This window comes from Phoca vitulina, unplaced genomic scaffold (genome assembly GCF_004348235.1).
Source record: "Phoca vitulina isolate PV1807 unplaced genomic scaffold, GSC_HSeal_1.0 scaffold8, whole genome shotgun sequence".
In the NCBI taxonomy this organism is placed as follows: domain Eukaryota; kingdom Metazoa; phylum Chordata; class Mammalia; order Carnivora; family Phocidae; genus Phoca; species Phoca vitulina.
This window is the reverse complement of record NW_022589711.1, coordinates 36287160-36313504: the sequence shown is the minus strand read 5'-3', so window position 1 is coordinate 36313504 and position 26345 is coordinate 36287160. Positions and strand designations below refer to the sequence as shown.

The window sequence follows — 26345 nt, the reverse complement described above, 5'->3', positions numbered from 1 at the left end:
TAGTTCAGAGATTATTTCCTCAGCTGTGTCCAGTTTACTAATGAGCCCACCAAAGACATTTTTCATTTCTGTTATAATGTTTTTTATCTCTAGCATTTCCTTTTCGTTCTTTCTTAGGATTTCCATTTCTCTGCTTACATTGCCCATTTGTTCTTGCATATTGTCTACTTTATTCATTAGAGCCCTTAGCATATTAATCATAGTTGTTTTAAATTCCCAGTCTGATAATTCCAACATCTGTGCCATATCGGGTTCTGATGCTTGTTCTGTCTCTTCAAACTGTGTTTCTTGCCTTTTGGTATGCTTTGTAATTTTTTCTTGATAGCCAGACATGGTGTTGTGGGGAAAGATAATTGCTGTAAATAGGCCTTTTATAACTTGGTGGTAAGGTGTGGGGGGGAGGGGAAGTGTTCTTTAGTTCTCTGATTAAGTCTCAAATTTTTCGTGAGCCTCTGCCTCTGAACTGAACTTCACAAATGTTTCTGAGTTGTTTTCTCCCCCTTCGGTGGGACAGGATGATTATGATGAGGGAATAGAAGGTAAGCTGAGGACAAAGCAGAAGGTGACACCCCACAAACCGCCTCCCCCATGGGATATATGTGACATTCCTCAGACACTCCTGGCTGCCCTAAAGCTAAGGAAAGGAAAAACAAATCATTAACTTATAGAGATCACAATCCTGCAAGACCTGAGTCTCCCTCAGTTTACAAATGTCTTAGCAATCTACAAGAACAAAGCATTTCTGTCAATAACCTAGCTTCCAGAAGGAAATGTAGATAAAATTAAATGTCCTTATAACCTGCAGCCCATTGACAGATACTTGAAGCAGAGTATATAATACAGAGTATAATGTTCCTCCAGGAAGCTCCCAACTATCTTAATGTTGATGCCTTGCTAGAAGGAAAAACAACCTTAATTTGACAATGGCGAGGCCTCTGGTGTCTTGTAGGTCCTCTTTAGCATATGAAAAAGTTCTTTTGAAAACCTCCCTTTTTCCTTACCTCCCCCAGCCCCATGGTATATAATCAGCCACCTTTCACAACCCTGGTGCAGCTGCTCTTTCTGCCCACGGGTCCTATCCCCGTGCTTTAATAAAACCATCGTTTTGCACCAAAGACATCTCAAGAATTCTTTCTTTGTCGTTGGCTCCGGACCCCACCCACCGAACCTCACCTATATTCCAAAACCACATCAGTTAGAGGGGGCTAGAGTTGGGTATTTCCTTCCCCAGGTTAATTAGTTTCTCCTGAGGACAGGCCTTATTAAGAAGAACGAAGTGTTCTGGTGTGTTTCAAAATGGTTCCTTTTCCCCCTCCCCCTGTTGAAAGCCTGAGTTGTTTTTCTAGTATTTACTGTGGGAACCTGGTCAAGCTCCTGGGGATAAATCTCACAATATTGTTGGGGCCGACTTATGACTGGGTCCCCCTGGAGTTTTTAACTCTCCAACTTGTCCACACTGAGCTCCAGCAATTCTTCAGTTATAACTGTTCAGGTTTTATTACCCTGGCCCTGGTTCTCTCTGCTGTTTTAGCTGTTACTGCTTGTGAGTTCCTGCTGTGGTAAGTTGCAAATGCACCTCACCCACCAGTCTCTCCAGTCTTGGGAGCAGCCATTTGCCCTGTGTCCTTCCCTCACTTATGAATCCAAGAAGAGTTGTTGATTTTTCAGTGTGTTCAGCTTTTTATTTGTTGTTAGGATGGAATGCTAACTTCCAAGCTCCTTACATGCATAACCAGAAACCTGAAGTCCTCGATTTTTATTTGATGAATTTTCCAGTGGCAAATTTCTAATTACAGATTGATACCTTTCTGCCATCTAACAGGATTTTGTACCCCCCTACCCCACTCCATAGAATGGAATGTGTTCTCAAGGTGTTTTTCTCATGCAAAATGTGACTAAGATTTCTTCACTCTCCCCCTCATGTCATGTAATACATTCTAAAGCCAAGGGTGATGCATGATTTTGGATTGTTTCTTTGGGAATTCTTGGCATTCTTTCATCAATAGTTATCACCAAGGGTACTCACTCTCTTTCCCTCCTTTTTTTTTTTTTAATAATACACTTTTGAAAATGAAATGTTGCCTTTGTTCATTAGACTCCCATTCATCCTTTCAGATGGGACTGAGCTGGGCTATGCTTATGTGGATTTTAACTACAATGGTACCTTGCTAGCCTCTGTTGGCAGCAACCCTGATTACACACTGACCATCTGGAATTGGAAAGAAGAACAGCCCATACTGAGGACAAAAGCTTTTTCCCAGGAAGTTTTTAAGGTTACTTTTAATCCTGAGGATGATGAGCAGCTTACTACATCGGGATCAGGCCACATCAAGTAGGTTGTGTGACTGGTACAGGTGCTGGTAGATTATCATTAAGGATATTGTCTTAAGAGGATCAGCCATCTGGAGACATTTGTGCTGATGTTAACATTAGGATAATTTTTAAATGTGTTCTCTTCAAAGCTAACTGTAGTGCTGCTTTTCTAATCGGATATGGGGCTTTTATTACTGAAACCAGTATAGATAAAAAGAAGGGCTTTTAAATTTAGCCTGCTGCCTTACAGGCTTTACCACCTAAAAGGGTTTGTATACTGCTTACTAACATGGCATATTGAGTTTTCAGATCCACTTTTAAATTTGTGGCAGCAATATTGTATGATGGCTAAGTCATTTTGACATCTCTGAACTCAGTATTCATCTGTAAAACATGAGTTATAACAGAATCATTCCTAACACAGGACCCTCAGTACTAAATTGTAACAGAGCCTACTTTTGATCTCAGGTCTCTGGCTCAAAATTCCATGTCCTTTTCACTCTTTCACACTCTGCTCTCTTTTTCAGGATGGAATGATTTTGTCTTTTTCGGTCTTCGTTCTACCCTGTCTTATGCATTTATTTAATAACCTTCTACCACCTCCTTCGAGCTGCTCATAACTAGATTTCCAGTGTCCTTTTCGAGAAAGACATTTTTATCCTAAGTTTCTCTTATTCAAATTTAAACCTGGCTCTCTTCTTATTTATTCATTAGAAATACAGATTAATTGAATAGATTTTAAAATGGAAATTTGGGGGAATTCTTAAGTAATCTTCTGCTAGCTGTAGGCTAAAAATTTCCAATTCTTTACATTCTCCCATCATTTAGTAAAGTGCATATTTTCTTTGCATTGTATCTTTGGAGAGAGAAATCAAATAATTTCATGTGTGAAGTGCTGTAGAAGAAACAGAGTATATGGAAATGTATGATCAGGGGACCTATGAAAGCCTTGGAGAAGGATGTTGGTTATTTAAGCTTTTGGCTTCATATTACTGGCTTGTTGATACCATCCATTATCTATTTTATATCTAGTTGGTAGGCCAGATTCTTTTTTCTACATGTTTTTCATCATCTGACTGTTCACTTACTTAAACTATTAATAATAAATGCTAGTAATAACCAACCTTTATTCATTGATTTTATGTGCAAGGCACTGTTCTAAGAGTTTTTCAACAATTTTATGAGGTAGGTTCTACTAGTATTCTTATTTTATTCATGAGAGATTGAGAGCACAATCACTCTTAAGCTACACAGCAAGTAAATTAGAATTTTTTGAAAACTTTTACATCTTTTTACATGCCAAGATGGAAATGTTCTATGTTGTCCAGTCTAGTAGTCACTAGCTGCATGTAGCTATTGAGTACTTGAAACTGGCTGGTCTGACTGAAACAGAGTTTTAAATTTGATTTAGTGTTAATTACATTAAGTCTAAATTAAGATAGTCAAACTTGGCTAGGGCCAACTGCATAGGACAGCATGACTCTAAGATAAAATATCCTGAAAAGCAGGGAATTTATTTTGTCTATTTTGCTCAATTCTGAATTCATATTACCTAGAACTTTGCCTGACAGGTAGGTGATACTTAATACATATTAGTTAGATGAATGAATAAATGAAATAATATATGTGACTCTGAAACATGTAAATGCTTGAGTGATAATAAAAATAAATAAAGCCTCTTTGAGGTGCATTCAGTCTCTTTCTTGTTTGCAGGTTCTGGGAAATGGCTCTAACATTCACTGGTCTCAAGCTTCAGGGCTCATTGGGTCGATTTGGCAAAACAGCCACTTCTGATATAGAAGGTTACATGCAGCTCCCGGATGGGAAGGTGAGTACAGCCACTATTCTACAATAATAAAATTATGTTTTGAAAATGAAAATATATGAAAGTACATTAGACATTCTAAAAACCACTGCCAATGTTAGTAATAATGGATACTATCATTGTAAATATAATGAACATGTAATTTTGCCTCTTCAGATTATCAATTTTAATTAATATAGTTCTAGGGAGTAGTCATAATCCACATGTAAATACCTTTTTTTATGCTAAATATTATACACGCATATATAAAGTATGCAAGCATTTTAATATATTAACATAGTGACATATTGTCACTTATTGTCATGGATTATTATGTTTATCTGTCCCTCCTCTTTTGTCATGATGCTCCAAGAGGACTTACTGGCTCAAAGGTTGTATACAGTCTTGTGGCTTTCTCTTTTATTGTCAGATTATTCTTTAGGAAGATTGAGCCACTGCACAGTGGCACCCTACAGATGCACTCAACTTTAATCTGTTAGTTTATTCTTTAACATTGTTAGTTTATTTTCTCTCTTCTTCTTGCAAAATTTGTGGGCATATTGCCTAGAGGAATACCTCTTAAACATCCTAAGAACTAGTGTTTGTTGGTACATACTTGGGGAAGTGCTGGATTAAATGGATTAATAGGAGCTGGTTCCAAATGACTATTCCTGTTTGAAATTGGATATTATTATGCTATAATCTGCTGAGTTCAGTAATGGCCTCACAATTTTTGACACATCTTATAACATTTAATATTATCACTCTTAAAAACTAGAATCTACAATGGAATATAACTCAGCCATCAGAAAGGATGAATACCCACCATTTGCATCAACATGGATGGAACTGGAGGGCATTATGCTAAGTGAAATAAGTCAAGCAGAGAAAGACAATTATCATATGGTTTCACTCATCTGTGGAACATAAGGAATAGTGTGGAGGACCACAGGGGAAGGGAGGGAAAACTGAATGGGAAGAAATCAGAGAGGGAGACAAACCATGAGAGACTCTGGACTCCGGGAACCACACTGAGGGTTACAGAAGGAAGGGGGTTGGGGGGATGGGGTTACCGGGTGATGGGTATTGAGGAGGGCACGTGATATATTTGAAAAATTACCAGCAATGTACAGCCTAATCACAATGATGTAAAATTATGCATAATGCTAGGAAGAAATACATACAAATGTGATTAGTGGTTGTTTCCGAAGTGGTGAATTTTCATTTCTATATTTTCTTATTTTTCTATACTTATTTTTTTACTTTCATAATCAAGAAAGAGAAACTATAAAAATAATTCTCACCTGCCATTTGAGGCATAAATATCCACGTTTGTCTGTTTTAATGCACATTCCTTCCTTTCTGCATACCTGCCAGGTGCTCTCGGGCTCAGGGTGGGGCAACATGCTGTTGTGGGAAGGCGGCCTCATCAAGGTTGAGCTCTGTCGAGCTGGAAGGAAGTCTTGTCATCAGGGTCCCATTAACCAGATAATGCTGGATGAGGGCGAAGTTATCACCGTTGGGGCAGATGGATGTATTAGGGTAAGTTTTCTTGACACTTGGTCAGTAGCACGCACACAAATGGATTCCAGATCACCCTTTTGGGTGATAATGCTTTCCTTATGGTAAATATTTCAATTCTAGTCAAAATTAATTTATAGCATCTTAGGAGTGCATTTTCTGAGGGGAACTTCTGTTATTTTGATTCTGTCATTGAAATAGTAGTTTCAGAAGATGAAAACCTATTTTAGCAGAACATAAACAGTGGATACAGATGTCCTTTCAAAACACACAGTATGAATGGGCCATTTTCTAGGGACAAAAGTACCAAACATTTCTTATTTTTTTTTTTTTAAAGATTTTATTTATTTGACAGAGAGAGACACAGAGAGAGAGGGAACACAAGCAAGGGGAGTGGGAGAGGGAGAAGCAGGCTTCCCGCTGAGCAGGGAGCCCGACATGGGGCTCGATCCCAGGACCCCGGGACCATGACCTGAGCCGAAGGCAGACGCTTAATGACTGAGCCACCCAGGCACCCCAAACATTTCTTATTTTTGACTGAGGTTACCCATTAGAAATGACACTGAAAAGTGAGCTGATGAGGTTTGCCTATGGATACTCCCTTCCCCTTGCTCCTTACACTGGTGAACTCACTTGTCCTCATCTGCAGACACTATCCAGTCCATAGTGTGGGGTAGCCTGGAACACTGCTCCAGCATCTAAGTGCTCCTGGTTGTTGTCATACTCTGCTGTTGCTGGCAAAGCTGGAGGCTGCTGATTTGCCTTGTGGTCCTCTTGGTACATATTCCTACTGGTGCCTTTCAGAAGAAAGTGGTAGTATTCTCTGGGGAAATAATATTTCCTTAGGAAGTATTATTATGAGAAGTAAGACTATATTTTTGAAAATAGTCTGGTCATTCTATGATACCTGTTGTACTTACTATGTCTAATGCACTGTTTAAACCATCTCTCTCCCATTCTTGTCTTCTTGGCATTGGCTTTTTGAACCCAAGTATACATTTTTACATTACCATATTAAATTTAATTTTGTTAGATTTTACTCATTGTTCTGGGAAATTTTTATGTCCTTTTGTTTGTCATATAGTATATTCACTATGCTTCCAAGATATATGTCACCCAAAATGCCAAAATACCAACTGGAAGGAAACCTCAAGAGAAAAGAAGTCAAATACTTCACAGAGTGTCCCTTCATGAACACCACTAATTTCTAAACTGGCTTCTTTTAAAAATTTCATCCTAATCTCTTTAGTCTTTTACACAGTAAATCTCTACATTTAACCCTTTGGGAAAAACCTACCCCAGCTCCCGGGAGTTAGTTCTACCCTAGGATTTGGGCCTCTCCCCCATGAGGCTAGCCCTAGGTGACAACATGATTCCTCTTTGAAAGTTACTTTCCCAAAGGCTGAGTTATCGAGTCTAGGTTAACAGGGTGGGGTGTGTCAATAGATCCATTCAGGGTAGGCTTTGGTACTTCACAGAGGAAGTCCTTCTCAATCTCTCTTCCTCCTGAGGTGAACCTCTGCTCCCTCATGCTTCCATAGCATTCTGCTCTCCTGTCCCAAAACAATAATCCTTAACTGAATGGTATAATCTAAATCAATAATGAGAACCATTTTCTTGTGAAGACATCATCTACATCCATTTTCTCCTCATAATGAAGATTGTGCTTGAATCATTAAAAGGCCTATTTCCCTTTACCAGGGGCCCACTGGTAAATTCAAAACAGGGCTCATTATAATGTCTCGCCAAATAACGGGAACATTTACTCCTTAGGGCCACTTTATATGCAGAAAGACCTAAGAGATACCTTGACATAAAGTTTACATTGGGCAAATTAGAATTCTTATTCAGGCTGTATTCTCTCACTAATCTCCATATATACAGAAGACACTATGATAATTTATTATGCTCCAGTTGGGAGCAATATCCCAGGGGTCACATTTTGGCTGGTGTTCTCATTACACCTACTTGCTAATTTGCATGAAGCAAGAAGTAATGACTTTTGGAAAAAAAAATCAGGGCCTTTTCTTTCTTTTTTCTCAATTTTTTAAATTTTTAATTCAATTCAATTAACATCTAATGTATTATTAATTTCAGAGGTAGAGATCAGTGATTCATCAGTCTTATATAATACCCAGTGCTCATTACATCACATCACATTAATGTCCATCACCCAGCTACCCCATCCCGTGACCCCCCTCCCCTCCAGCAACCCTCAAGTTGTTTCCTATGATTAAGAGTCTCTTATGATTTATTTCCCTCTCTGGTTTCATCTTGTTTTATTTTCTTTCTCTCTTCCCATATAATCCTGTTTTGTTTCTTAAATTCCACATATGAGTGAGATCATATGATACATGTCTTTCTCTGATTGACTTATTTTGCTTAGCATAATACCCTCTAGCTCTATCCACATCATTGCAAATGGCAAGATTTCATTTTTTTGATGGCTGAGTAGTATTCCATTGTATATATATACCACATATTCTTTATTCATTCATCTGTCAATGGACATCTGGGCTCCTTCCATAGTTTGGACATTGATGTGGACATTGTGGACATTGCTGCTATAAACATTGGGGTGCCGATGCCCCTTCAGATCACTGCATTTGTATCTTTGGGTAAATACCCAGTACTGCAATTGCTAGGTCTATTTTCAACTTTTTGAGGAAACTTCATACTGTTTTCCAGAGTGGCTGCACCAGCTTGCCTTCCCACCAACAGTGTATGAGGGTTCCCCTTTCTCTGCATCCTCGCCAACGTCTTTCATTTCTTGACTTGTTAATTTTAGCCATTCTGACTGGTGTGAGGTAGTATCTCATTGTGGTTTTGATTTGTATTTCCCTAATGCTGAGTGACGTTGAGCATTTTTTCATGTGTCTTGGCCATTTATAGTATTCTTTGGAGAAATGTCTATTCATGTCTTCTGCACATTTCTTGATTGGATTATTCTTTGTGTTGAGTTTGATAAGTTCTTTATAGATCTTGGATACTAGCCCTTTATCTGATAAGACGTTTGTAAATATCTTTTCCCATTCTGTAGGTTGTCTTTTTGTTTTGTTGACTGTTTCCTTTGCTGTGCAAAAGCTTTTTATCTGGATGAAGTCCCAATAGTTCATTTTTGCCTTTGTTTCCCTTGCCTTTGAAGACATGTCTAGCAAGAAGTTGCTGCAGCCAAGGGCAAAGAGGTTGCTGCCTATGTTCTCCTTTAGGATTTTGATGGATTCCTGTCTCACATTTAGGTCTTTCATCCATTTTGAGTCTATTTTTGTGTATGGTGTAAGGAAATGGTCCACTTTCATTCTTCTGCAGGTGGCTGTCCAATTTTTCCAACACCATTTGTTGAAGAGACTGTCTTTTTTCCACTGGATATTTTTTCCTGCTTTATCAAAGATTAGTTGACCATAGAGTTGAGGGTCCATTTCTGGGTTCTCTATTCTGTTACATTGATCTATGTGTCTGTTTTTGTGCCAGTACCATACTGTCTTGATGATGACAGCTTTGTAATAGAGCTTGAAGTCCGGAATTGTGATACCACCAGCTTTGGTTTTTTCTTTTTTCTTTTTTCAACATTCCTTTGGCTATTCAGGGTCTTTTCTGGTTCCATACAAATTTTAGGATTATTTGTTCCAGCTCTGTGAAAAATATTGATGGTATTTTGATAGGGATTGCATTGAATGTATAGATTGCTCTAGATAGCATAGACATTTTCACAATATTTGTTCTTCCAGTCCATGAGCATGGAACGTTTTTCCATTTCTTTGTGTCTTCCTCAATTTCTTTCATGAGTGTTCTATAGGTTTTTGAGTACAAATCCTTTGCCTCTTTGGTTAGGTTTATTCCTAGGTATCTTATGGTTTTGGGTGCAATTGTAAATGGAATCGACTCCTTACTTTCTCTTTCTTCTGTCTCATTGTTTGTGTATAGAAATGCCACTGATTTCTGTGCATTGATTTTATATCCTGCCACTTTGCTGAATTCCTGTATGAGTTCTAGCAATTTTGGGGTGGAGTCTTTTGGATTTTCCAAATACAGTATCATGTCATCTGCAAAGAGTGAAAATTTGACTACTTTGCTGATGCAGATGCTTTTTATTTCTTTTTGTTGTCTGATTGCTGTGGCTAGGACTTCTAGTACTATGTTCAACAGCAGTAGTGATAGTGGACATCCCTGCCGTGTTCCTGATCTTGGGGGAAAAGCTCTTAGTTTTTCCTAATTGAGAATGATATTTGCTGTAGGCTTTTTGTATATAGCTTTTATGATATTGAGGTATGTTCCCTCTACCCCACACTGTGAAGAGTTTTAAGAAAGGAGGCTCTAGGGATGCCTGGGTGGCTCAGTTGGTTAAGTGTCTGTCTTTGGCTCAGGTTGTGACCATAGGGTCCTGGGATTGAGTCCTGCACTGGGCTCCCTGCCCAGTGGGGGAGGCTGCTTCTTCCTCTGCCTCCTGCTCCCCCTGCTTATGCTCTCTCTCTCTCTCTGACAAATAAATAAATTCTTTTTTTTTTTTTTTTTTTTTTTTATTTATTCATGAAAGTCAGAGAGAGAGAGAGAGAGAGAGGCAGAGGCAGAGGGAGAAGCAGGCTCCCCGCCTAGCAGGGAGCCCGATGCGGGACTCGATCCCAGGACCCTAGGATCATGACCTGAGCCGAAGGCAGACGCTTAACCATCTGAGCCACCCAGGCACCCCAAATAAATAAATTCCTTAAAAGAAAAAAGAAAGGATGCTGTACTTGGTCAAATGCTTTTTCTGCATCTATTGAGAGGATCATATGGTTCTTTTTCTTCTTTTATTAATGTAGTGTATCACATTGATTTGCAGGTATTGAACCACCCTTGCAGCCCAGGGATAAATCCCACTTGGTTGTGGTGAATAATCCTTTTAATGTACTGTGGGATTCTATTGGCTAGTACTTTGGTGAGAATTTTGACATCCATATTCATCAGGGATACTGGTCTGTAATTCTCTTTTGGTGGGGTCTTTGGTTTTGGGATCAAGGTAATGCTGGCCTCATAGAAAGAGTTTGGAAGTTTTCCTTCCATTTCTATTTTTTTGAAACTGCTTCAGAAGAATACGTATTAATTCTTTTTTTTTTTTTTAAAAGATTTTATTTATTTGACAGAGACAGAGATAGCGAGAGCAGGAACACAAGCAGGGGGAGTGGGAGAGCGAGAAGCAGGCTTCCTGCCAAGCAGGGAACCCAATGTGGGACTCGATCCCAGGACCCTGAGATCATGACCTGAGCCGAAGGCAGATGCTTAACGACTGAGCCACCCAGGAGCCCTAGGTATTAATTCTTTAAATATTTTGTGGAATGCCCCTGGGAAGCCATCTGGCCCTGGACTCTTGTTTGTTGGGAGATTTTTGATTACTACTTCAATTTCCTTGCTGGTTGTGGGTCTGCTCAGGTTTTCTATTTCTTCCTGTTTCAGTTTTGGTAGTTTATATGGCTCTAGGAATGCATCCATTTCTTCCAGATTGCCTAATTTGTTGGTATATGGTTGCTCATAATATGTTCTTATGATTGTTTGTATTTCTTCAGTGTTGGTTGTGATCTCTCCTTTTTCATTCATGATTTTATTTATTTTGGTCCTTTCTCTTTTATTTCTGATAAGTCTGGCCAGGGGTTTATAAGTTTTATTAATTCAAAGAATGAACTCCTAGTTTCATTGATCTGTTCTATTGTTCTTTTGGTTTATATTTCATTGATTTCTCCTCTAATCTTTATTAATTCTCTTCTCCTGCTGGGTTTAGGTTTTATTTGCTGTTCTTTCTCCAGCTCCTTTAGATGTAAAGTTAGGTTATATATTTGAGACCTTTCTTATTTCTTGAGAAAGGTTTATATTGCTATATACTTTCCTCTTAGGACTGCCTTTGCTGCATCCCAAAGATTTTGAACACTTGTATTTTCATTTTCATTTGTTTCCATGAATTTTTTAAATTCTTTTTTTTTTTTTTTAGATTTTTATTTATTTTGACAGAGAGTGAGAGAGAGAGAGAGAGCACACAAGAGCAAGAGCAGGGTAGAGAGTGAGAAGCAGGCTCCTCACTGAGCAGGGAGTCTGACGTGGGGCTCAATCCCAGGACCCTGCGACCATGACCTAAGCTGAAGGCAGACGCCCAACTGACTGAGCCACCCAGGTGTCCCTAAATTCTTCTTTCATTTCCTGGTTGACCCATTCATTTTTTAGTAGGATGCTCTTTAGCCTCCATGTATTTGAGTTCTTTCCAAATTTCCTCTTGTGATTGAGTTCCCGTTTCAAAGCATTGTGGTCCACAAATAGGCAAGGAATGATCCCAGTCTTTTGGTACCAGTGGAGACCTGATTTGTGACCCAGTATGTGATCTGTTCTGGAGAATGTTCCATGACTACTTGAGAAGAATGTGTATTATGTTGCTTTAGGATGGAATGCTCTGAATATACCTGTGAAGTCCATCTGGTCCAGTGTGTCATTCAAAGCCCTTGTTTCCTTGTTGATCTTCTGCTTAGATGATCTGTCCATTGCAGTGAGTGGGGTGTAAAGTCCCTTACTATTATTGTATTATTATTGATGTGTTTCTTTAATTTTTGTTAGTAATTGGCTTATATAATTGGCTGCACCCTTGTTAAGGGCATAAATATTTACAATTGTTGGATATTCTTGTTGGATAGACTCTTTAATTATGATATAGTGTCCTTCCTCATCTCTTTTTACAGTCTTTGGTTTAAAATCTAATTTGTCTGATATATGGATTGTCACCCCAGCTTTCTTTTGATACCCAATGGCATGATAAATAGTTTTCTGCCCCTTCACTTTATTTTTTTTTTTTAAAGATTTTATTTATTTATTTAACAGAGAGAGAGAGACAGCGAGAGAGGGAACACAAGCAGGGGGAGTGGGAGAGGGAGAAGCAGGCCTCCTGCCGAGCAGGGAGCCCGATGCGGGGCTCGATCCCAGGACGCTGGGATCATGACCTGAGCCGAAGGCAAACGCTTTACGACTGAGCCACCCAGGTGCCCCTCTGCCCCTTCACTTTAAATCTGGAGGTGTCTTTGGGTCTAAAGTGAGTCTCTTCAAGACAGCTTATCAATGAGGCTTGCTTTTTTATCCAATCTGATATCCTATGTCTTTTCATTGGGACAATTAGTGCATTTACATTCAGAGTAACTATTGAAAGCTATGAATTTAGTGCCATTGTATTACCTGTAAAGTCACTGTTTCTGTATGCTGTCTCTGTTCCTTTCTGATCTATGTGACTTTTGGGCTCTCTTCACTTAAAGGATCCCTTTTAATATTTCTTGCATGACTGGTTTAGTGATCACAAATTCTTTTAGTTTCTGTTTGTCCTGGAAGCTTTTTAATCTCTCCTCCTATTTTGAATGACATCCTAGCTGGATAAAATATTCTTGGTTGCATATTTTTCTCATTTAGCACCCTAAATATATCATGCCAGTCTTTTCTGGCCTGCCAGGTCTCTGTGGATAGGTCTGCTGCCAGTCTAATATTTCTACCCTTGTAGGTTATGGACTTCTTGTCCCAAGCTCTTTTTAGGATTTTCTCTTTGTCTCTAAGATTTGCAAGTTTTACTATTGTATGTTGAGGTGTTGACCTATTTTTATTGATTTTTTTTTTTTTTTTGAGTGGGGTTCTTTGTGCCTCCTGGACTTGAATGCCTGTTTCCTTCCCCAGATTAGGGAAGTTCTCCATTATAATTTGCTCCAATATACCTTCTGCCTCTCTCTCTCTTTCCTCTTCTTCTGGGAACCCAATTATTTTAATATTGTTTCGCTTTATGGTATCCCTTATCTCTCGAATTCTCCCCTCATGATCCAGTAGCTGTTTATCTTTTTCTTAGCTTCTTTATTCTCCATCATTTTGTCTTCTATATCACTAATTCTCTCTTCTGGCTCATTTTTTCCTAGCAGTTGGAGCCTCCATTTTTGATTGTATCTCATTAATAGCTTTTTTGATTTTGACTTGGTTAGATTTTAGTTCTTTTATTTCTCCAGAAAGGGATTCTCTAGTGTCTCCTATGCTTTTTTCAAGCCCAGCTAGTATCTTTATAATCATTCTGAACTCTAGTTCCGACATCTTACTAATGTCCATATTGATTAGGTCCCTGGCAGTCAGTACTTCCTCTTGTTCTCTTTTTTGAAGTGAGTTTTTCCATTTTGTCATTTTGTCCAGAGAAGAATAGATGAATGAAAGAACAAAATACTTAAAGGGCAACAATGGCCCCAGAGAAATATACACTAAACAAATCAGAAGAGACCTGAGATGGGGGGAGGGGGAGATATGATCAGGCTGGTGAATAGAACAGAGCCATACACTAGATTTTGGGTGCATATTGGTCTGTTAGAAGAAACTATATCTCAAAATTTAAAGGAAGAAAAACATATATATACAAAAATAATAAAATTAAATACATTGAAAGGTTGGAATGTAACTGTAAAGATGAAAATTAAAAAAGACTAACAAAAAGAAAAAGATTAATAAAAGAAGAAAAAAAAAGAATGTGATCAGGCAGGTGAAGAGAACAGAGCCATGCACTAGATTCTGGGTGTGTTTTGGTCTGTTTGTTAGAAGAAACTGCATCCCAAAATTGTAAAGAAAGAAAAACTTATACACACACACACACAAATAAAATTAAATGCAATGAAAGGATAGAATGTTACTGTAAAAATGAAAGTTAAAAAGGATTTTTAAAAGAGTTGATAAAATAAGAAATTGGTTGAAAGGGGAAAGAGGAAAAAAATTAAAATTGAAAGACTAAAGAATCATGGGGGAAAAAAACATGAATTCTATATACTATTTTCCCCTAGCACCAGAATTTTGCATTTCCCTATGATTAGTAAACTTGGTCTTAACTGGATGTTCTTGCTGATATTCTGGGGGAGGGGCCTGTTTTGCTGATTCTTGGGTGTCTTTGCCCCAGTCTGAATTGCACCACCCTTGACAGGGGGCCAGGTTAAGTAAGTAGCTCCTCTGGATTGCTCTGTGTGGCTTTTGTTCCCTGAAGTCTTTCCATGCAGCTTTAGAGGATGAGAATGAACATGGTGGCTTCCCAGTCTCCAGCCCCAGAGCTGAGAGCTCAGGCCCCACTCCTCAGTGAGCCCAGAGAAAAGCAGTCCATCACTCCTGTCTCCCTGGTCTCCATCCACACTCCGTGGTCACCCAGCCTGTGACCGAGCATTTCTATCTCAGGCACGTGACCCCGGTTTGAGTCTCCAAACCCTGCAGACTCCTCTGGCATGCTCACGTGCTGCTCCTCTGAGGGGAGGAAGGGGGGGTCTCCCCGGTTCTGCCGCTTGTTGGGCCTCTACTGAGAGAGCAGTGGCCCAGCTGTGCCGCAGTTTGTGGTTTATGGCAACCCCGAGCTGAGAGCCCTCTCCTGGGCTTGCTGATAGCAGCTGGCTTCCCCCTTCCAATGCCTGGGAACTCTGCTGCACTCCAGCACCGCAGGTCTTCCTGTGACCCTGGGGATTCTGAGACCACACTGTCCCACCTAAGACTGCCTGCTTCACCACCTGATCACCTTTCAGGCAGGGAGTCCCTCACCGGGTCAGACTTCTAAAAGTTCTGATTTTGTGCTCTGCTGCTATATCACTTTCTGCTAGCCAGCTTATGGAAGATCCCTCCTCCCACCCCATGGTCTGTCCTCCCATACATCACCTCAGATTTGCTTCTCCACACCTCCTACCTTGCAAAAAGTGGTCGCTCTTCTATTTGTAGAGTTGTAGCTATTGTTTTCTTAGATCTGTTGAGTTCACAGATGTTCAGAATGATTTGATAGCTATCTAGCTGAATTCCTGCAGCCAGACGAAACTAAGGTCTCCTACTCCTCTGCCATCAATCAGGGCCTTTTCTTATAGAAAATATAAATTCAGTAACCGCTGATTGATTAAAGTATTTCCTTATTTTATAAGATCTGGGATTTTGAGACAGTAGACACTGCTGATTCTATTGATGAGACTGGATTGTTAGAGATCGAGCCCATTAATGAACTTCAAGTTGGCAAGAAAGTCAAACTCTTCTCTATGATAAAAATGAACGAGATTGGAAGTAACTTTTGGTTGGCTCAGGTAAATTCTGTTCTCTCTTGGCTCTTTAAAGTTACCTAGACATAAAATTAAAATAGTAACATAATTTATTGTCCCTGTAAGTCCATTTTACTATTAAGAGTACTATTATTGATAGGTCAAGGAAGACTACCTGAATTTTGGTATTTAGTTGACCTGTATTTTTTTTTTTTTTAAGATTTTATTTATTTATTTGAGAGAGAGAGAATGAGAGAGAGCACATGAGAGGGGGGAGGGTCAGAGGGAGAAGCAGACTCCCCGCCGAGCAGGGAGCCCGATGCGGGACTCGATCCAGGGACTCCAGGATCATGACCTGAGCCGAAGGCAGTCGCTTAACCAACTGAGCCACCCAGGCGCCCCAAGTTGACCTGTATTTTATATGCAAAAAACCAATTAGCTTTCTTATTATATTAAAATGACTATATGTATTATGAAAATGTTTCATTTATTGTGTGTTCTAAGATATATAGAAGTTGCTTTTGTTAAATTTCAATCATACTTTAAAACACATGTAAGCTTTTGGTATTACTGTTTGTCCTTTACTTTAACTAGATCACAGGAAGAAAATTCTTTTCATTTGATAAAAGTTAAAAATGATAAACTGTTATTAGGTATTTAATTTTTTAGGATGCCAGTGGAGCCATATGGAAGCTTGATCTTAGTTTTTCAAATATTGTAAGTTGTCTATTTTTCTTTTTTTCCATAATTTTTATAACAAAAGTCTGTTATTATTCTTTAAAAGATACTTTATCTTTCTCCATACTTGTTCATTGTTCCCATCAAAAACTTGTCCAACATGTCCTAGTCCTGGGAATTTATTCTCTCTCTCTCTGATTTTACAAAAAAAGGAGATACCTCAGCAAACTTTACCAGAAAAGTGGCAGTGACTGTGCCTAATGTTATCCAGTGCTTTACAGTTGCCATAAACTTATGGTATTTTCATTTATATTATCTCCTGCAACCCTTATGGCTACCCTGACAGTTGCCATCACCTCATTTTACTGGTGAAGAAAAGGAAAGCCTTCAAGTGCAAAGCCAGTACTGTTTCTCCTAATTCCAAAGTCCAGCACTCTTTCTAGCCTTTTATGCTTTTGTTTTTTTTTAAAGATCTATATTATTTTAAAGATGGGGGAGGGGTAGGGGGGAGAGGTAGAGAGAGAATCTCAAGTAGACTCCCCGCTGAGCACAGAGCCTGACATGGGGCTTGATCTCACCACCCTGAGATTATGATCTGAGCAGAAACTAAGAGTCGGATGCTTAACTGACTGATACACCCAGGCGCCCCAACATATTATACTTTTAAAAATTTCTATTCAGATAAAATCATACATGTGTTATAGGGTTCTATTTATATTTTTTAAAAACTTGACCTTAATTTGATGTTAACTTATGATCTAACTTATGATATTAACTTTAAGATCTAATAGGATTTCTTTTTATTATCAGACTCAAGATCCAGACTGCCTCTTCTCCTTCCATTCTGGAGCTGTCGAAGCCTTGGCAGTCTCTCCCCTCACTTACCTCATGGCCACTACTGCCTTGGATTGTGAGTAGGAACTCTAAATGAAAATACATCTGGTCTTTTTTGTTTTGTTTTCCACACAAAATTTTATGTGTTTGATGAAAAGCATTTGAGAACTTTTCCAAAAGGTAAGCCTCTTGATATAAGCGAGGTGAGTTTTTGTGGAGGGGAGAGGAACTAAAGTACAGCAGCCTTGGTTATTGTGAAAGATTAAGGATACGGTCAGTTACAAAAATGCCATTCATTTTGGTATTATCCACATTCATGCTTTTCCTATTTTATTTTTTCACGTTCTTTCTTCCTTGACGCATGGTGAATCTTTTGTGGGCTATGCAAGGTGAAATTAATCCATCAGTCAATCATCAGTTGTTTGCTTTATTATCCATGCCTACAAATTACCTGGTTGAAGGTATACATGTAAATTTTTGACTAAAGAAAACCTATTAGATTATTAGTTTATGTATGAAATTTCTTGTTATAATGCTCAACATGTTAAGCGAACTAAGGTTATTTTAAAAGATGCCATATATATAACTTGTTTCTTTTAAAATTGTCTTTCTGTAGGCTCTGTTCGAATCTATGATTTTGCTAGCAAAACCCCTTTGGCTCAGATGAAATTCAAACAAGGAGGTACTGCCCTTGCTTGGGTACCCCAACTGGTGAGTTAATGATAATGAACTTCTACTGGAATCTATTGGTAAATATGGTCTATCAGTGCTATTTCTTAGAAATATATTTTATGACTCTGGATTTTAGAGAAGAATAAAAATTTTAACTTAGTTTATTCACTCAGAATGTGATAGAAATCATATGACCTTGCTTTTGTGGTTTTGGTCCTGTTTTAATAAAAATCTATTTTTTATGCCACTTGCAAGTTAGTAATCATTTCATGTTACAAAATAATTACTCAACTTTGTGTATCTATCCTCTATCTGAATGTGATTTCATTCCTTCTATTTATATTTCCAGCATGCCTGCAATGTGCTGGGTCTTGTTCTAGCTTCTGGGAATATAGTGATGAACAGAAAGACAAAAATACTTGCCGTCATGCATCTTACACTTTAGTGGGAGGAGGCAGAATGGACAATAAAGAAAAATAAGTAACATATGTGATATGTTAGGTAATGATAAGACCTATGGAAAAAAAATTAGGCAGAGATAGGGAGTTGTCCTGGTTATCCATTGCTATGTAATGAACTACTACAAAATGTAGTGGCATAAAACAGCAATCATTTTATTTTGCTCATATGCTCTCTGGATTGGGAAATCAGACAGGTGACAACAGCAGTGGATTGTCTCTGCTTCATATCTGGGGCCTGGAATCATGTAAAGGCTTCTTTATCATCAGTCTGGCACCTGGTTGAAGCCTGGGCTAAGCTCGGATGTCAATAGGAGTGCCTACCTAATAGCCTCTTAATGTGGCTTCTGCTTCATAACAGTTCTTCATGGGTGACAACTACACTTTATTTTTCTTTGAGCCTCTAGTGCCTCTACAGTACATTTAGACACATAACAAATATTTATTGAATGAACAACCTTCAACTGGAGTTGGATGGGGTACAGTTTTTTTATTACCAAGACTCTCATAACTGCCTTGCCTTAGCGATGATCACTCTGCTCTAAAGAATATCAGGGCTCTTGCCTTTCTCCTGAATGCCTCCCAAGACAGCAGATTTAGTATATTTGGACACTGCTAGATTTCTTTCTCCAGCCCAGACTTCTCTGAGCTGCAGACTATGTGTCATCCTCATTTTGAGATCTCCAGGGACCCTCAAACCCAACCTGTCTAAGACTAGATTCATGATACTCTGCTGGCCTCCAACCAGTCCCCCTCCATAACGATAATAGCAACAACAAACCACACAGACACTTGGCTCCCTTTCACAGTTTCCTATCTCCATAAATGTCTCAGTCATCCTTGACACCTCCCTCTGCCCTTCTCCCCTGTATTCAGTCATCACCAAACAGGGCCATTATCACTCTCTCTAAACTATGCCTGTATCCCTCCTGTCCATGATACCACCTCAGACTAATTGACCACAATCACTCTCCTGGAGTAAGGCAGCCATGTCTTTAAAAGTCTCCCCAAAGGTCTCCCTGCACCCTCTCTAGGCCATCTCAGTTCTGTTTTGCACATTGCAGCTAAGATGATTTTTCCGAAATAGCAAATCTGATCATATCACCCTCTCTCTCCACACACACACACACACACACACGCACGCGCATGTGCGCGTGCGCACGAGCACACATGTACACAAACTCCCAACTAAAAACCTTTCAATGGCTTTCCACTGCTCTTGGGATGAAGATTATCTTAATGTGACATGTAAGCCACTTCGTGACCTGGGCCTTGCTTATCTCCCTCTTTAGCTTCTTTTCTGCCACATAACCTTTGCACAAGCTATATCTTCTCCCAGGAGTGCTTTTCCCATCTCCCTGAACTTAATTTCTGGGCATCTTTCTGGTCTCCGCTCCACCATCTCTTCCTGAAGGAAGCCCTCAGTCTAGGTCAACTTTCTTTGTTATATGCCCTCAGAGATTGTTTCTTTCCTTTAGCATTTATTTCGGTTCATAATTTTACACTCATCTTTGTGATTAATGTCTGTCCTCCCCCTAGACCATAAATTCGGTGAAACCAGGGACAAACTGTTTATGCTCACCCTTGAGTTGGTGGTGATAGGTGCCTGGCACATGGTAGACAGACACTACACCAGCGTTTGCTTCTTCAGTGTTTGAATTGCCATTGCTTACCTGTCTCATCATCAGCAGTGATAAGGAACTATCCTAGAATAGATGGAGGTTACCAGAAAGTGGTATAAGGAATTACCAATGAGCAGTCAATGTTAAATTACTTGGCTAACTAATGAATCACTGAGCACTACATCAAAAACTAATGATGTACTATACAGTGGCTAACTGAACATAATAAAAAAAATTACTTGGCTAAATAAAATACAGAGTTATGTTATGTAGTACAACTTTCTTAACTAATTTCAGATTTGTTGCATTTAATTTTTTTCTAAGGTAAGCTACACCGGAGCACAGATTATTGTAGGATTCGAAGATGGGGTGGTTCGAATTCTTGAACTTTACGATCCCAAAGGGCTTACAGTTTTTGCAGGACGGAAGAAAATTTCTGATGCAGATATTAATTTGAAACAGGTTTTCAAACCCCATACTGCTCGTGTCACTGCTTTAGCTTATGAACGTGATGGAGAAATTCTAGCTACAGGGGTAAGTGGTAGATTTCCTTTTGTTTCCTATTGAGCTTTCATGGTTAAACTTATCTTATTCATTTTCCTACCCAATGATAACTTATTTGCTGATGTATATTTTAAAGAAAAACCCATAGTTTGTTTCTCTATGTTCATATTCTTTCAGTATAGTCTGTGCATGACATTTCAAAATTTTCTTACAAATTGAGTTCTAATGCTTATTTTAAATGAATAGAAATTTTCAACTGGGTGTTATGATCATGTTTTATGTATAACCAATATTTTATCACATAGGTATGTTCTTATATAGGATTGCCATAAGTGAAGAGAATAACCTTGTACATTTTTTAATGCATTAATAAGTGAGCATATGCTTTGTGGAATTTTTTGTGAGTTAACCAATGTACAGGTATGGTGATCATTTCTTTCGGAAACATATCCTGGAACACTTGGTTTGTCAAATGTTCTCATGGGGGAAATGAAGCAAATATTGGAAATAAGAATTTTCCCAGAAAAATCTGGGATATATGATTATTGTGGATATAGATATACAGTGGGTATACTATACCTAGTAAGTGCTACTCTGTACTCTATGGAATAGATGTAAAAAAAAACCCCCATATTTGTTGGGTATTTCTCTTTTTCTTAGAGTAAAGATCAAACCGTCTTCTTCTTTGAGGTAGAAAAAGATTATAAGCCAATAGGATATATTACTACTCCTGGACCTGTTCGCCAGTTAATGTGGTCTTCGAACTCCCATGTAAGTAATTATTATTTGTCTTCATGTTTAAATCTCAATTACAGCATAATGAAGTGATCTGGAAGATCGAGAATAGCAGGTGGAATTATTAGCACCCCTCCTGGGTCCTGCAGTGAGGGGCTGGGGATGCTTGGCTAATAGAACATCACTGGGGAGCCCCACATCACACTGTTACCTCCTCTCTCTTCCATTCTCTAAATCGTTGGTCATGATTCCCTTCCCAAAACATTGGGTTATATCAGGCTTTGCTTTAACCTGGTGACTTTATTGAGATACACGTGTCAGAATGTGTTGACTTGGGTCTATCAGTCCTTTTGACATTCGGAAGTTCAGTTCTATCTAAGGTCTGAATGTCCTTGCCCTCATCTTTATCTCTTTGCTTCTACCCCCGTTCCACCTCGATTTTTCTCTTTGAATCTTCCACTGACTCTTTCCTAACAACAGCTGGTGATTCAGTATTGGTTACTGATCTTATTTAATGCCTCTAATTTCCCTAAGTTTGAGCATAGGATAACTCCATCATCTGAATGTTGATTTAATGTCTAAACCAGGTGCTGTCCTGGGTTCTAGGGTAATACTGATTGAACTGTATGGAAGTAACATCTATTATCTACTTTGAACTCTTCTAAAGAAAAGTGCTATAACAATATAGTATATAGAAAAACATTTTAAAAAATACTCATTGTTTTCATCTTTGCTAGGCACTGATGGATTCAATAAGCAGTACAAGACAATCTCTTCTGAAAGAGAAAAAAATGTACATATTTTAGAAGTTAAATAACTATCACAGAACAATACAAGTTTTCACAAGGGAATTGGTGACTAAAATATCAGTAGGATAGACAGTATGTACTATGAATATAGAGCAGGGAAATATCAAGAAGGGGATAAGTTAACATAAGTTGTTATTTTGTATTATTTTACCTTAATCTTGAGGAAATGGTAGGATATGTGTAGTTGGAGAGAAGGTTAAGTGCAGGTGATTTAGGATAAGGAAATGAAAGCTTCAAAGGGACCTGTGTGTTAAAGCATGAACACAACAGGTGATATTATGTGCATCCTTTAATCATTTCTCTAGATTCAAAGTAAAAAACCCAAAAAAGTTAGAAATGGTGGGTGGGAAGGTGATGGGTGTGATTACGAAGGGGCATCTTGAGGAAGATCCTTATGGTGATGGGATAGTTTTGCATCCTGATTACAGTGAATGGTTCCATGAATCTACACATGTGATAAAATGACATAGAATTATACACATGTTCTGTATTAATGTCAATTTCCTGGTTTTGATATTGTTGCATAAGAGGTAACCCGTGGGAGAAACTGGGTGAAGGGTACATGATTCCTTTCTATACTATCTTGGCAACTTCTTGTGAATCAATAATTATTTCAAAATAAGCTAAATAGGCATAAGAGACCAAAACCCCCAACATAATTCAAAAGTTATTTCAGGCAGTGCTGCCAATTAGTGCTTATATTTCTTATAGTTGGGAATTACTAATGTCAAAGTAAATTACCCTCATTTCACAATGTATGCATTATCAAACCGTCACATAGTACACTTTAACTTACACAGTGTTATAGTTCAATAAAGATGGAGAAAAAAGGTAAATTACCATGTGTAACTGATATGCTGCATACTTCAGTTGTCCAACTAGCCATAGCTGTTAACTTCTGCCAGTTCTCAATGATCAGACCTCCTGTCTTCCTGAATACATTAAACTTCTGTCCTTATAATTTGTGTTTCCACTAAGGGTGTACCACATGTGCATACAGAATCATTCTGCCTGCCACAGTCACTACCATGATCACTTTGGGCAGCAGTGTGAAGTTACAGGGGAGGCAGATGAGAGGCACTGGATCTATTGGGCAGCTATGTTCCAGACATGAGACCAGGGTATGAAAGACTGTGGACAAGAGTTATGTAGGAGGTAGAATTAACAGAATTTGGTGGTCTTTTGAATTTCTGGGGATAATTTTGAGCTGTTTAAATGAAACACATGAGCTTCTCTAAGACATGTTCTTTTGCCTGCATTATTCTGGGACCACTGTTCTCTCTGTTGCTATAACCAGAAAATCTTGAGAATATTCCAGTCTCTTCCCTACTTCTAACTACCCTGCCCTTCATTGGTTCACCAAACTTCTTTCATTATGCATTCTAAATATCCCTGCTTCCTCTTTGATATCCTAGATAAACACATAATACTATACATAAAAGTAGCATTCAAATAAATGAAAATGAAGTGAAAAAGGGACCATTTGGAGGAAATGAACAAACCCTGTTCCCACACAGTTTAGAGTTATGTAAATGCTTTAAGGCAAAGGCCTAGCAGAATGTCAGGCTCACTTTTCTGCATTTCCCTTTTCTCTGAGACCATGTCCCCTCAATACCTAATTGTTTTTGTAGCTTTGAACTTCAGCTTTTGTCTTCTCCTCTCCTCAAGAATGCCTAAAGCTCTAGGACACAGCCTTCTGTTTGGCTTCTAGGTCTCATGCAAACTGTTGGCAATTTGTCCTTAGGAGGAAAAGTTGCAGAAGAATCCCTCACCTTCCCACTACCCAACATAAAATCCTGTTACCTCTGCATCCACCTGCCTTCTTCCCTTTTTTATAATAGAGCATGCCCTCTCCCTTCCCATGTGAGGCCAGTTCTGCCTCCTCCTTTGGATTATACTCTCTTCTATTTTTTTCAAGATTTAATACTACTTATTTTCTTTTTTCTGTCATAAATTTAACCTCATCTGTTTACTGGATCATTTCCATTGGTATTTAAAGATGTTCAAGTATCTCCTATGAACAAAAAATAAATTCCTTGACCTTCTGTTCTCCTCTAGTTACTTCCCCATCTTTCTCCTCCTGACTTTTCCAAGAGGATTGATTATTCCTCTGGGCTCTTAACTAGTTTCTAGTCTCATCATTCTACCAAGTCAGCTCCTGTAAAGAAACCAGTGATGTCCCCTTAACATTTTCAGTTCTTATCTTTCTTGACTTCTTACCTCCTTTGATCCTGTTGACCCTTACTTTCTCTTTGAAATACCATCTCCCTTTGACTTTTGTGATATTATGCTCTCCTGGTTCCCTCTTCTACATCTTGCCATTCCTTTTCAGCCTTCCTCACCCAGTTACTGAATATTGTTTCCCTAAGGCTCTGTCCCAATCTCTCTTCTCACTCTTTTCTCTTGACCTGGGTGTTACCATCCAAGCCCATAACTTCCTTATAAGCCCAAACATGCCACAGGATATTTGCACATGGTATTTGCTTTGTATAGCATACTCCCTCAAACCTTCCCCTAACTATTGTGTAATCATCTTCTGTTCCCCCTTCACCTTGAAGCTTAGATACCACCTTCTCAGGAAACTTGCACAGCCTCCTTTGCTCCTGTAGCACCTCTGCAACATTTGTCACAGTTATAATTTGCATTTATTTATATGATTTGTTAAATGACAGGCTCTCTTGTTGGAGGTAAGCTCTATAGTGCCAGGCGCTGTATTTTTCTTTTACAGTTTTACCCCTAGCATGCCACAAAATGCCAAATACATAGTAGATACATAATAAATAATTACAGAATGAAATGACTGAGTGAAGAAACATTTTGAATACTGTGTCTATAGAATATCAAGATGGAGACTTCCCAGACATGGTTAAATATGTGATTTTTGGAGATCAAGAGAGTGGTCTGGCCTAGAGAGATGAATCTATTTGGAATCTAATTGTGCATGAGTGGTAATGAAGCCTTAGGTTGGCTATAATATTTCCCAGGGAATGTTTATGTGGAGCGAGAGAAGAGGGAAGAGGGCAAAAACCTGAGGAACATCCACATTTAATGAACTCGGGCAGATGGAGAATGGTCCACCAAAGGCTGCTCAGACTGGATATGCCATCCACACACTGCAGGTTTTCCTTGGCAGTCCTAATTTTAATATTCTGCTCTTTGGGCTAATATATTTCACAGCTGCATTTTTTGGCTCAGAAACTGTGTTATGGCATCTATAAGGGAAACCAATCTAAATCTAATTTTAACACTTAGCTTATTAATGATATAATAGGTAATAATTGTGTATAGTGATTAATAAGATGACTTATTACTACAGTGAGGAATTAAGGATTTCAAAAATGGTTAGTACACATAATTATATTTTTCCTGATTTATGATGTTTTTGAACTATGCTTCTATAAATTTGCCTAAATGTGAATGATATGTTAATCTTTCTTTTTCAGCCTGACAGTACTTTACTGATTATTTGTGAGAACGACTATGTTCTTGAAACTCCATTTCCAACCATAAAGGAGGAAGAGGAAAATCGTGATGTAGTTTCCTATGAAATCAAAGACATGTGCATAAAATATTTTCATTTCTCAAGTGTCAAATCTAAGATTCTGGTATGAGATATCCTTGAAGCATTATCTTCTAATATGTTTTTTCTTAGAATATAAAATATCTTTTTTTTCAAGTTTTTATTTAAATTCCAGTTAACATGCAGTGTAATATTAGTTTCAGGTGTACAATATAGTGATTCAACACTTTCATACATCACCTGGTGCTCATCACAAGTACTCTCCTTAATCCCCATCACCTATATAACCCATCCCCCATCTCCTCCCCTCTGGTAACCATCAGTTTGGTCTCTATAGTTAAGAGTCTGTTTCTTGGGGGTGCCCAGGTGGCTCAGTCAGTTAGGCATCTGACTCTTGATTTCAGCTCAGGTCATGATCTCAGGGTTGTGAGATGGAGCCCCACGCCAGGCTCCATGCTGGGTGTGGAGCTTGCTTAAGATTCTTTCTCTCATTCCCTCTGCCCTGCACCCCCCCTCTGGAAAAAAAAAAAAGGGTCTGTTTCTTTGTTTGCCTCTCTCTTCTTTCCCCCTACGATCATGTGTTTTGTTTCTTAAGCCTTATATATGAATGAAATCATATGGTATTTGTCTTTCTCTGACTGACTTCACTTAGTATAATACACTCTAGCTCCATCCACATCATTTCAAATAGTAAAGATTTCATTCTTTTTATGGCTGAGTAATATTCCATTGTATAAAAGACATACCAAGAAGAATACAAAGAAGAATAAGACATTTACCCTGACTCTAGTGAGCTTATAAGCTGGTAGGAAGCAGCTGACTGTATTAGAAGGCAGTAGTGAACAGATATTAAAATCAC

At 38.6% G+C, this 26345-nt stretch overlaps 1 protein-coding gene across 1 annotated transcript in view; it reads left to right on the top strand.

Moving 5' to 3' along the window:
• Positions 1 to 26345, top strand: part of CFAP44 (cilia and flagella associated protein 44) — a 155355-nt gene that overhangs the window by 30119 nt on the left and 98891 nt on the right. The window contains exons 7-16 of the mRNA XM_032406556.1: positions 2116 to 2332; positions 4027 to 4141; positions 5495 to 5659; positions 15544 to 15699; positions 16324 to 16371; positions 17143 to 17242; positions 17783 to 17877; positions 20243 to 20452; positions 21083 to 21193; positions 25410 to 25571. Coding sequence (XP_032262447.1) covers positions 2116 to 2332; positions 4027 to 4141; positions 5495 to 5659; positions 15544 to 15699; positions 16324 to 16371; positions 17143 to 17242; positions 17783 to 17877; positions 20243 to 20452; positions 21083 to 21193; positions 25410 to 25571 — 1379 coding nt within the window. The remainder of the gene's footprint in view (positions 1 to 2115; positions 2333 to 4026; positions 4142 to 5494; positions 5660 to 15543; positions 15700 to 16323; positions 16372 to 17142; positions 17243 to 17782; positions 17878 to 20242; positions 20453 to 21082; positions 21194 to 25409; positions 25572 to 26345) is intronic.